The sequence below is a fragment of the Macaca mulatta genome, chromosome 14 (genome assembly GCF_049350105.2).
Source record: "Macaca mulatta isolate MMU2019108-1 chromosome 14, T2T-MMU8v2.0, whole genome shotgun sequence".
Lineage (NCBI taxonomy): Eukaryota > Metazoa > Chordata > Mammalia > Primates > Cercopithecidae > Macaca > Macaca mulatta.
In genome coordinates this window covers 820,987-833,759 of record NC_133419.1, presented here as the reverse complement: position 1 = coordinate 833,759, position 12,773 = coordinate 820,987, and the positions used below count along the sequence as shown (strand labels likewise).

Sequence of the window (12,773 nt, the reverse complement as noted above, 5' to 3'; positions counted from 1 at the left end):
AAAATTAGCCGGGCGAGGTGGCGGCGCCTGTGGTCCCAGCTGCTCGGGAGGCTGAGGCAGGAGAATGGCGGGAACCCGGGAGGCGGAGCTTGCAGTGAGCTGAGATCCGGCCACTGCACTCCAGCCTGGGTGACAGAGCGAGACTCCGTCTCAAAAAAAAAAAAAAAAAAAAATTAAAAATTGAACCAAAAGTTGAACTGGTATTCTCGGCTGAGAACAGTATTTTCAGACATCAATCAAGTAAAATATTACACATATACGAGTACAGGAGAAGAGACTCTTGAGTAAGAGTTAAAAGACTCATCTTCTATAGTAAGGCATCAATAAATAGGCCAGGCACAGTGGCTCATGCCTGTAATCCCAGCACTTTGGGAGGCCGAGGCAGGCAGATCGCTTGAGGTCAGGGGTTCAAGACCAGCCTGGTCAACACGGTGAAACCCCGTCTCTACTAAAAATACAAAAAAGTAGCCAGGAGTGGTGGCAGGCGCCTATATTAAGCCCAGCTACTCAGGAGGCTGAGGCAGGAGAATCCCTTGAACCTAAGAGGCAGAGGTTGCAGTGACCTGAGATCCCACCACTGCACTCCAGCCTGGGTGACAAGAGCGAAACTCCGTCTCAAAAAAGGTAAGTAATGACTAAATGGGGGAAAGAACCCCCATAAATAGTAGGAACACGCAATTTAGACTTAACAAGCAATCATTTTTAAAGTAAATTTTTAAGAATAAACAGCTATAAAATGAAAATAATTGACTCGGGTTTAGAAATGTGGGCAAGGCGGCTGGGCGCCGTGGCTCACGCCTGTAATCCCAACACTTTGGGATGCCGAGGCGGGCAGATCACGAGGTCAGGAGATCGAGATCATCCTGGTAAACACGGTGAAACCCCATCTCTACTAAAAATACAAAAAAAACTTAGCCAGGCATGGTGGCGGGCGCCTGTGGTCCCAGCTTCTCAGGAGGCTGAGGCAGGAGAATGGCATGAACCCGGGAGGCGGAGCTTGCAGTGAGCAGAGATCGCGCCACTGCACTCCAGCCTGGGTGACAGAGCGAGACTCCATCTCAAAAAAAAAAAAAAGAAATGTGGGCAAGGAAGGGACAATGTTTTATAATTAACTTCTTAAACTATATTCTTTTTTTTTTTTTTTTTTTTGAGACAGAGTCTTGCTCTGTTGCCAGGCTGGAGTGCAATGGTGCAATCTTGGCTCACTGCAACCTCCACCTCCCAGGTTCCAGCGATTCTCCCAAGTAGCTGGGACTACAGGTACCCGCCATCACACTCGGGGAATTTTTGTATTTTTAGTAGAGACAGGGTTTCACCATATTGGCCAGGCTGGTCTCAAACTCCTGACCTCGTGATCCGTCCACCTCGGCCTCCCAAAGTGCTAGGATTACAGGCGTGAGCCACCGCGCCTAGCCGTGGTGGTGCACTCCTGTAATCCCAGCTACTCCAGAGGCTGAGGCTGGAGAAATGCCTGAACCCAGGACACAGAGGCTGCAGTTAGCCAAGATCATGTCACTGTACTCCAGCCTGGGTGAGAGAACGACATTCCGTCTCCAAAAAAAAAGATGTACTTGCTATTTAAGCTACGTTACATGAAACATGAAGGCAGTCCACAGAAAAAGCAAAACACAAATCCTAACACAGTGCCGCCTGCCCCAAGGAGCTCAAAGTTCTTTACATACGTTAAGTAATCCGCATTACACCCTTGTGCTGCCATCAGAGGGATTTTAAAGGTAAGAAAAATACCCCACAATGCAAAACAAAAGCCAGGCAACACATGTTGGCTGTTGGTCTCTATACTTTTTATTTATTTACTTTTTTTTTTTTGAGATGGAGTCTCGCTCTGTCGCCCAGGCTGGAGTGCAGTGGTGCGATCTCCACTCACTTCAAGCTCTGCCTCCCGGGTTTACACCATTCTCCTGCCTCAGCCTCCCGAGCAGCTGGGACTAGCTACTCGCCCGCCACCACACCTGGCTAATTTTTTTTGTATTTTCAGTAGAGACGGGGTTTCACTGTGTTAGCCAGGATGGTCTCAATCTCTTGACCTCAGTATCCGCCGGCCTCGGCCTCCCAAAGTGCTGGGATTACAGGCTTGAGCCACCACGCCCGGCCTGGTCTCTATACTTTTAAGCAAACCCGCAGACAGACACCAAAGCTTAGGGTGGCTGAGAAGAAAGGTAAATGGGAGTGTCTTGAAGTCAAGCACAGAGATGCACGCAAGCCGGGCATGGTGGCTCAAGCCTGTAATCCCAGCACTTTGGGAGGCCGAGACAGGTGGATCACAAGGTCAGGAGATGGAGACCATCCTGGCTAACCCGGTGAAACCCCGTTTCTACTAAAAAATACAAAAAACTAGCCGGGCGAGGTGGCGGGCGCCTGTAATCCCAGCTACTCAGAGGCTGAGGCAGGAGAAGGGCGTAAACTCAGGAGGCGGAGCTTGCAGTGAGCTGAGATCCGGCCACTGCACTCCAGCCTGGGCGACAGAGCGAGACTCCGTCTCAAAAAAAAAACAGAGATGAACACAAAACCATCACAACTCGGAGTCTGGATTTCAGGCAAAGACAAAGACTCCAGGCTCTTGACAGGGCTGCAATTTGAAAAGGTGGGAAAGGGCGGGGCGTGGTGGCTTACACCTATAAATCCCAGCACTCTGGGAGGCTGACGGGGGAGGATCACTTGAGCCACAGAGTTCAAGACCATCCTGGGTAACATAGTGAGACCCTGTCTCTAAATTTTAAAAACAAAAATAAATATAAAAAATTTAAAAGTGGAAAACAAAGGAGAGCAGAATCAGGATCTGACCCAAACCTCCCCTCCCCGGCTAGAAGTGTTGTTCCTAAGGAGGTCTGCCGCTGGACCTGGAGTCCCCTGAGGTATGGGGTGGCGGGGCTAAGGGAGCTACACGGGGCAGAAAGAACCTAGCAGGGAAGTCAGGACTTGGGGACACACGGCAGCTGTGGGCACAGCACCCCTCCTAAAATCCTGCAGCACCTACCAGCCCCTCAGCCCACCCCTGTACCCTGTGCTTCTGCCACCTTCCCAGCCTGCAGAAGCCCTGATACCCCCAACCATTCCCACACTCCAATCACCGGGTAAATGCTGGCGCCAAAAGGCAACAGATGTTTAAAATCAAGAATCAACTGAACAGAAGATACAAGTTCCCCTCCGCCAACAATGTTTCAGGAAAAAGCGTGCAAAGATGGCAGAAGTGATGTCTGAATGCAGAAGGGTGGTTCCAAGCTCCCTGTGTCTCTCGGGTCATCCCCGCTCCTGAGGTGCCCACAAGTCACTGGAACTCGCCTCTCCCGCCCTGGTGCTGGGCATCTCACTGCCTCACACTCTTCTTGGTCCTCTTCCCAATTCAAGTCTCCAGGGCACTATTTTACAACAGGGCTGCTTCCTACTCACATGTTATTTCTTCTGTGCGTCTTGCCCAGACCCTTACAACCCTGTCCCAAGCAAAGAGCTCATCTCACCACACAGCTTCAGCCCCCACTTCTACATGGGAACACCCACCTCAACCTATCCCGCCCACCCAGAAATTCTCTCGTGACAAAACTGCACGTACTGCTTTTCAAGACGTTTCAACCAGCTCAACTTTCAAGCCAAAGTCAGGAAGGTTCTGAAGAAGGAACATGCTGCCAGAATCAGCAAATGTGGTCTTATAATCTGAGACATCATGTGGCCTGGTAAAAACTGTTCATTTCTGGGGTTTTGTTTGTTTTTTGTTTTTGAGACAGAGTCTTACTTTGTCACCCTAGCTATAGTGCAGTGGCACAATCTTGGCTCACTGCAACCTCCACCTCCCAGATTCAAGCGATTCTCCTGCCTCAGCCTCCCAGGTAGCCGGGATTACAGGCATGCGCCACCACACCCGGCTGATTTTGTATTTTTAGTAGAGATGTGTTTTTCCGTGTTGCTCAGGCTGGTCTGAAACTCCTGACCTCAGGAGATCCAACCGCCTCGGCCTCCCGAAGTGCTGCGATTACAAGCGTGAGCCACAGCACCCGGCCTATTTGATTTTTTTAAGAGCCACGGAAACGCCATTTAATCCTTCAATGACAGCCTTTCCAGGAACTCTTCGACTACAAAACCCTGACACAGATTGCTACCAAAAGTAACTGAGTGTAAGTCATTTTAAGAGGAAAGAGAAGTAATAGTAAGTATCTGGCACAAAGTATGTTCATCACCAGGACACTTCAACTCGTCATAAAAGAAAGTGATCCCGACCTTCAGAGCAGCCAGATTGGAAACACTGCGAAGAGAACCAGGATGTCCCAGAAGCAGTGACCACCAACCTTGGCGAGGAAAATCCAACCTGAGCAAAGACTTCCTTCCTCCTCTCCACAGCCACCATGACACACTTCCTACACTGGTTTCCAAGGAACACAAATTATGCAGAAGCATGCAAAAGAAGACATGCAAGAAGAGCATTCTTTTCTAAAAGTCAGCGCTTTTTAGGAATGTACAGTCAAAAGGACAAAATGAGCTTTTAACTGTGAAGGTTATTTAAGAAATGCAAAAGCAGACTGACCAACTCTGATTCTGATCTTCACGCCCATGCACGAAAATCAGTACAACTTTATGTTTTTTACACTGAAGTTTAAGCAGAGTTTAAAATTTAGTGTTCAGTTTCTCCATATCTAATTTATGACTCCATAACTGGAATTCCATGAACAAATAAAATCTTTTTAACTTTAGTCACGCTGAAACACAATTCAAAGGTATCTAATTTCAAGAAAGTTAACAGAAATGGCTGGGCACAGTGGCTCACGCCTGTAATCCCAGCACTTTGGGAGGTTGAGGCAGGCGGATCACTTGAGGTCAGGAGTTTGAGACCAGCCTGATCAACTTGGTGAAACCACATCTCCACAAAAATTAGCTGGGCGTGGTGGCAGGCACCTGTAGTCCCAGCTACTCGGGAGGCTGAGGCACAAGAATCACTTGAACCCGGGAGGCGGAGGCTGCACTCCAGCCTGGGTGACAGAACGAGACTCTGTCTCAAAAAAAAAAGAAAAAAAAGAACAAGAAACGGAAGGGACCGAGTTTTAAGCCAACCACACTGAGCAGAGCACTGATAATTATTCTAATTTATCGTGAAACCTGCAGCAAAACTGCACCACTTTCTTCAAGAGCATGGAAATTCATTTTTGCCATCTTGCTAATAACATCGCTCCATCTGTTTCCCCTTCATGTGAGGACCTGGGTGGATTAAAGAAAACGGCTCCAAGCACTTGCACCACACCAGCACCACATGCAGGGAAATAAAAACGGTCATTTCCTGCCTGAAGTTGTGTTCCTGGCAAACTGACCGGGCTCACAAGGATTATCACTTCTTCCCTTTCCTCGCAGTCCTGACTGTTTGGCAGTCAATTCTCAGAGCCTGACAACATTTCAGCAGCGTTGTCTCTCTCCAACAACATTCTAGTGTCAGCATGTCAACAGCAATGCATAAAGACATGCATTAACTAAGCCAGATACAACTCTCCTCTGCAGATATGTCATTTGTGAAAAAACAAACGAAAGTTCCAAAATAACTGAATAAATAGCAAATAACTATTGTCTTGTTTTCCCAATTTCAGCAGTTATTTTGTTTTCTTGGTATCTTCTGCTCAAATACAATGCCAATCAATGCACCAGCCTGAATGGACCTCGATGGGACTGCACTGACAGAAAAAGCCAATCTCAAAAGATCACGTATAATGTGATTCCATTTATATGACATCCTTGAGATCACAAAATTACAGAGATGGAGAACAGATTAGTCTCAGGAGTGTGGCTATAAAGGGTAGCTTTGTGATGATGGTACAGTTCTGTATCTTGAGTGAGATAGGGAGTCACACAAAGCTACAGGTGCTAAAACTGTATAGAACCACATACACACACACGTGCACGTAGATCTAATGAAATCTGAATAAGCCTGGTGGTGTGTACCAGCGTCCGTGTCCTGGTGTTGAAAATGTCCTGTAGTTATGCAAGATGTCCACATTAAGAAAGGTAGGGCGCCAGGCACAGTGGCTCACGCCTATAATCCCAGCACTTTGGGAAGCCAAGGTGGGCGGATCATAAGGTCAGGAGTTCAAGACCAGCCTGACCAACATGGTGAAACTCAATCTCTACTAAAAATACAAAATTTAGCCAGGTGTGTTGGTGTTCGCCTGTAATCCCAGCTACTCAAAAGGCTGAGGCAGGAGAATCACTTGAACCCAGGAGACAGAGGTTGCAGTGAGCTGCTGAGATCATGCCACTGCACCCCAGCCTGGGCAACAGAGCAAGACTCTGTTCCAAAAAAAAAAAAAAAGAAAGAAAGGTAGAGTGAAGAATGCCAGGGATCTCCCTGTCCATTTTCTGCAACTTCCTGTAAAGCTGTAATTATTTCAAACTAAAGATTCTAAAACTTGGACTAAATAAAAGGACTAGGATTTTTTAATGCCAATTTTTAAAAAAAGACACAGTTTATTAACTTTCACACGCTGAACTCATACTGAGAAAATGCAGTGGTCGCTGGGTTGAAGTCAATCAGAAATTCGGATGAAGTTAATTTTAGGAGATATTAAGTTAGTTCACTACCTGAGCCACAAAAGCTACAACTTTGAGGGGCAGAGCTTGGCACGAGGCCCCTTTTCAAATCCTGGAGCATGTTCATTGCTGCCTCTGCTAAGAGGAGTAACGCCCCAAGCCAGTCTGCTGGGAGTGGGTTACTCAAAGTGAAAATACAGCATCCTTAGCTCATGTGTCCACGTGCTCCCTGTCCACTCCCTCAGATACTTGGCACAGGGCTTTTCTTTTTTTTTTTTTTAAACGGAGTCTCGCTCTGTCACCCAGGCTGGAGTACAACGGCACGATCTTGGCTCACTGCAAGCTCCACCTCCCGGGTTCAAGCGATTCTTCCGCCTCAGCCTCCCGGGTAGCTGGGACTACAGGCGCCCACCACCACACCCAGCTAATGTTTGCATTTTTGTGGAAAAGGGGTTTCACCATGTTGGCTAGGCTGGTCTTGAACTCCTGACCTCAGGTGATCCGCCCACCTCAGCCTCCCAAAGTGCTGGGATTACAGGTGTGAGCCACCGCGCCCGGCTGGCACTGGGTCTTGAAGGAGAAAAACTTTTTTTTGAGGCAGGGTCTCAGGGTCTCTCAATCTGTTGCTCAGGCTGCCCAGGCTGGAATGCAGTGGCGCAATCCTAGCTCACTGCAGCTTCAACCTCCAGGGCTCAGACAATGCTCTCACCTCAGTCCACTGGGTAGCTGAGACCACAGGTGCGTGCCACCACACCTGGCTAATTCTTTTTTTTCTTTTGTAAAGATAGGGGTCTCACTATATTGCCCAGGCTAAAGGAGGAAAACTTAAGAAACTAGTCAGAAAGATGCAAATTTGGAGCTCAAACAGGCTTTAATGATATTTCAGCTCAAAATCCACCCCTTCAACTGTCAGCTGAGGAAACTGAGGCTCTGTGGCTAGTGGCCTCCACTCATGCAGCTTTAATGATATCTCAGCTCTAAATCCACCCCTTCAACTGTCCACTGTGGAAAGTGAGGCTCCATGGCCAGTGGCCTCCACTCATGCAGCTGCTAAGAGGCAGAGTCAGGGTCAAGAGCCTTGGCTGTCAGCTTAGAGTCCTCTTTCCACAGGGCCCGACGACTACTATCATTCACCCTCATGAGAGGAAAACTGCACACAAAATCAGAGCTGGCCAGGGAAAGCGGAATCGGGGACCTCTCTGCCTGGGACATGGAGCTCAGGTTCAGATGAGCTCAAACCCTGGCTGGCCCTCCAATCCCATCTCCAGGCACCAGCTCACGTTAATTAATTCAATACATATATACATTAATTATTTGCTATTCCTCAAATACCTTGGTCTCCTGCCTGAATTGCCCATTGGACAAAAACAGCCCAAGAATCACCCTCCTTGTGAGGTCTTCTCTGGCTCGCTCATCTACCCATTCACTGGGTACAGCTCGCATGCCAGACGCTCACCATGAGGAGAGCAGGAGCCATAATGTGATGAGGAGACAGGGTGCCCACCTTGTAGAGCCCACCCTAGAGGGCAGCGGGGGAGATGCAGCCGCACGGGTGAAAAACAGCACCACAAGCTGAAGCCACTGCCCAGAGGGAGAACGGTGAGTACTGCAGCTGATGAGAGGCCATCCAACAGCAACGTCGCAACGAGAATTCCGAGAAGGCGGCCGTATTAAAGAGACCTGGCTCCCCCAGCTAGGACGAAGCACCCCTCCTTCTGCTAGCTCCTTCAGGGGAGGGGCTGTCTCATTCATCGGGATACATGAGTGGTTCTCCACGGAGGACAACTTAGCCCTAAGAGGACATCTGTCTTATCACAACGGAGGCATGTGGTGCTGCTATAAACATCCTACAAGGTACTCAACAGTCCCCCACAACAAAGGGTGATCCAGCCCCAAATGTCAGCTCTGCCGAGTTGAAGAAAGTCTGGTCTACACAGTCAAGTATTTATAGAGTACAGCAGTTTCCCCATATCCACAGGAATACGTTCCAAGGCCCTCAGTGGGTGCCTGAAACTTCATATAACACTAAATCCTATACAAGCTGCTTTTTTCCCACACATACCTAGGAAAAAGTTTAACTTACAGATTAGGCACAATAAGAGATTAGCAGCAGCCAATAATAAAAGAGAACTGTAATCATATCCTGTAATAAAAGTTACATGAATGTGGTGTCTTTAAATATCTTATTGTACTGTGCTCACCTATTTTCAGATCACAGGTGACCAGAGGTAACTAAAACCTCAGAAGGTGAAACCACAAATAAGGGAGGACGGCTGTACTGCGCTCCCTGTGGTAGGCGCCATCCTGTCAAACGCAGGCCCTCGCACAGACAATATATCTAACAAGCGGGTGACTTGTTGTCTAAGGAAATGCCTTCCAATCTCATCGTCCTGCCTAACACAATTTTCCTCAAAAATGAAAGGACAGACATCGCAGCTAACTTAACAGTGCTCAGCCTTTGTCCCGAGGAGTCCCCTTAACAAATAATACACACACTTAGTTTTACAAAATGCATGTTAGTCTCATTACGTGACAAAGCAAGAGAAAAAATGCTACTCGTAAAAGTACTGATCTGAGGCTGTGTTTCTAAGCCTTTTTTTTTTTTTTTTTTTTTGACAAAGGTCTCACTCTGTCACCCAGGCTGGAGTACGGTGGCACGATCTCAGCTCACTGCAGCCTTGACCTCCTGAGCTCAAGTGATCTTGTCTCAGCCTCCCAAGTAGCTGGGACTATAGGTGTGTACACCAACACGCCCGGCTAATTTTCATGGTTTTTGTAGAGACAGGGTCTCACCACATTGCCCAGGCTGGTCTCAAACTTCTGGGCTCAAAAGATCCACCTGCCTTGGTCTCCCAAAGTGCTGGGACTACAGGTGTGAGCCACTGCACCCAGCTCTATGCTGGCCGGGCGCGGTGGCTCAAGCCTGTAATCCCAGCACTTTGGGAGGCCGAGACAGGTGGATCACGAGGTCAGGAGATCGAGACCATCCTGGCTAACACGGTGAAACCCCGTCTCTACTAAAAATACAAAACATTAGCCGGGCGAGGTGGCGGGCGCCTGTAGTTCCAGCTACTCGGGAGGCTGAGGCAGGAGAATGGCGTGAACCCGGGAGGCGGAGCTTGCAGTGAGCTGAGATCCGGCCATTGCACTCCAGCCTGGGCGGCAGAGCCAGACTCTGTCTCAAAAAAAAAAAAAAAAAAAAAAAGAGTAGGGGAAGGGTTAGATGGACTTCTATCCTTACACAGAGTGTGGGAGAATGACCATCCTCCTGATCCTCCACCCAGTCTAAGGAGATGAGAATTCAAAGGGAAGATCACAAAAATTCCTCAAAATATACACTAAAAATTATGAGGGTGCAGTGGCTCACGCCAGTAAACCCAGCACTTTGGGAGGCCCGAGGTAGGTGGATCACTTGAGCTCAGGAGTTCGAGACCAGCCTGGGCAACACAATGAGACCCTCATCTCTACAAAAAACACGAAAATGGTGGTGGTGCACGCTTGTAGTCCCAGCGACTCTGGAGGCTGAGGTGGTAGGATCACTTGAGCTGGGAGGCTGGGTGGGCCGTGATGGCACTACTGCGCTCCAGCCTGGGCGCCAGAGCAAGACCCTGTCTCAAAAAAAACAAAAACAAAAAACCATGAAGTCAACTATTTGCTGGATAACAAGGAAAAAAATGAACACACCAGACAGGAAATCGGCTTTGTTTCAAGAGAAGTTTCTGCACACCAAAGTCAAATTAATTTGTGGACCGGTGCACCCACCCCGCCACCCTGCACATCCTCCTAACAGGCCAAGCCTTCCTGGCTTGTTTCACGGTTTGGTGTGGATTTTTTCCACCCCGAGGGGACACGCATGGGGTTGAGAACGAGGTCTGTGATTGGAGCAGCAGGCAGCCAGGCCATCCCACACCCCGACTGCTGACTGCCTGCTCGTGTCCAGATTCCCTCCGGGAATGAGTCATTTCAATCGTCGTGGGCGAGATCTAATCAGGGGATAATAAGCCGCCAGAACCCAGCTCACAAAGCTGTTTCCTAGGAAGACACCGATTTCCAGATTTCTGCTCCCAGAGCTAAAATCCACGCCGTTTTGGAAAATGCTGGGTTAAACACTCCAGTACTAGAAAGACCGAGGTGACATCATACTGGGGAGGGGCGTCTTGGCCCGGAACCCCCTTGGCGGTGCCGCAGCCCCCCGCGCGGACCAGCAAACGGGAGTGAAGATGTGAATGAAGGACCGTACCCTAAACCCCCAGACCCTGCACCCCTAAACCCTGGACCCCCTACCCCGCACCCCAGACCCAGGGCCCCGCTCTGCATCCTGGCCCGCACCTCCAGACCCGATACCCCAAGACCCTGAGCGCAGTCCGCACCCCCAAACTCTGGACCCCCACTCCGCACCCTGGCGCGCACTCCCAGACCCGGTACCCCAAGACCCCGAGCGCCGCCCGCACCCTCAGGCCCCGGGCCCCGCCCGCATCGCAGCCTGCACCCCCGCCTCGAGCCCCCACCCCGGACCTCCGCTCCCAGACCCCGTAGCCGCCTGCGGCCCCGGCCACAGCCCCGGCCCCGCGCCCCGCGCCCCGCGCCGCCCCCGCCACTCACAGTTGCGGATATCGGAGATGAAGACGGCCAGGCCCCGCATCCCGTCCCCCTTGGACACGGCTGGCATCTTCCGGCGCTCGGGAGCGGCCTCCGCTGGCGGGCCTGGGCGGAGAAGCGCTGGGAGCGGGAAGCGGGGAGCACGGTCGCCTTCAGCGCCGCGGACAAGCCGCCGGGGAGCCGACTAACCACCGCCGCCTCAGGCTCCCAGCGCCGCTTTCTGGGCCGCCGCGCGCGCGCACGCACGACGCCCGCACTAGCACACACGCGCACGCACGCGAGCTGCGACGGACGGCGGCCGGGGCGGGTGTCGCGTGAGACAGCGCGCGCGCGTCCGCGGCGCGGGGACGAGCCGGTCGAGGCAGGCGCGGGGGCGCCCCATGCAGGCGGACGCCACGGACGGAGCCGCTGGAGCCGCGGGTTCGCGTCCCGATGCCGCGCCGGGTTGGCGCTGCCGCCCGCGTCCCCCACGGGAAGGGCGTGGATCCGGGCGGGAACTTGCGTGAGCAGGACAGCCGCCGTCTTCATTGTTGGTGGTCACTGCAAAAGAGGCGACCACGCAGGCGCACGCTGCAGCCTCGCCCTGGGCGTCGGCCCCCCTAGATTGCCCCGAGCAGGTCTCCGTTTTCCTACTTGGAATAAACAACCTGTGAGCGCTGGGCAGTGGAGGGGCTTCGCTGCCAGGGCCTTGTTTGTCCGGGGTGGGCCAGGGCCGGGAGGGCGGCGCCAGGAGGAAGCCGGGGCTCTGGGCGAAGGGGTCACAGCCTCGGGACAGCCTTTGGGGAGGAAACCCTCCCCCAGCCCAGTATCCTGAGACTGGGACTGAGCCGCCCCTTCTGCCGCCCTGAGCGGCCAGGGCCACATCTCTTGCGGTCCCCGAGCTGGGGGCCAGGCGGGCCCCGTGCCCAACCTAACCCAGGGTCTGTGTGGCAGTCCAGGCGCCCCCACCACATCACCTGGGCCTGCAGAGAAACAACCGCCCACCCCACCCCAGTGATGGCGGCCGGGGCTGCAGCTCACTGTGGAATCCAGTCCCTCAGCGCCAGGACTTTTTGCCACTGTTGCCAGGGCCCCCTCTGCTCCCCGGCCCTCTGCACCGCTGCGAGCTGGAGGCCTAGGGACCCCCCGTGGACGCAGCGGGAGGGAGGACCTTCTGGGCCAGGCTGCACAGCTCTGGGCCTAGGCCAGGAAGAGACCCCAGGGAGTGCGGAAGCACATGGCCCTGCCTCGCTGTCCTTCCCAGAGCCAGATGGCTTTGAAGAGGAAGTTCCCTCCTCCGGGAGTGGGGGGATCTGGACCCTGTACCTGGAACTGGCCCAGACCCACCAGCCAGGACTTTGCCCCACCCTGGCTCACTTGCACAACCCCAGATGAGAGCTTAGCCCTGGTGGAGCCCGGCTAGGAGGTAGGGGCACAAGTTCATCACTTTCCAAGACAGAGTCACGGAGCCGACCTGGCAGAGGCCTTCCTGGAGGAGGGTACGCCCCTCCAGGGTCCCCATCCCCTCCCAGTGCTACCTCCTGGCAGAGAAAGTGGTCCCGGGGCCATTCATCCTTCAGCTGTTCCCTTCCACTAACAAGCTTCCCTCCCCTATCCCTGACGACAAATAAAGGCCATTCTGGACACAAGAGCGTCTTGTGCCATGTGAGGGGTCC

The 12,773-nt window shown here is 52.1% G+C and overlaps 1 protein-coding gene across 2 annotated transcripts in view; it reads right to left on the bottom strand.

Annotated features, from left to right (window-relative positions):
• The window catches only part of AP2A2 (adaptor related protein complex 2 subunit alpha 2), an 86,903-nt gene extending 75,527 nt beyond the window's left edge, over window positions 1–11,376 (bottom strand). For both annotated transcript variants that reach the window (XM_015113299.3, XM_015113300.3), the window contains exon 1: window positions 11,122–11,376. In XM_015113299.3, coding sequence (XP_014968785.1) covers window positions 11,122–11,188 — 67 coding nt within the window. In that variant the 5' untranslated portion in view covers window positions 11,189–11,376. The remainder of the gene's footprint in view (window positions 1–11,121) is intronic.
• Window positions 11,377–12,773: the final 1,397 nt, after the last annotated feature.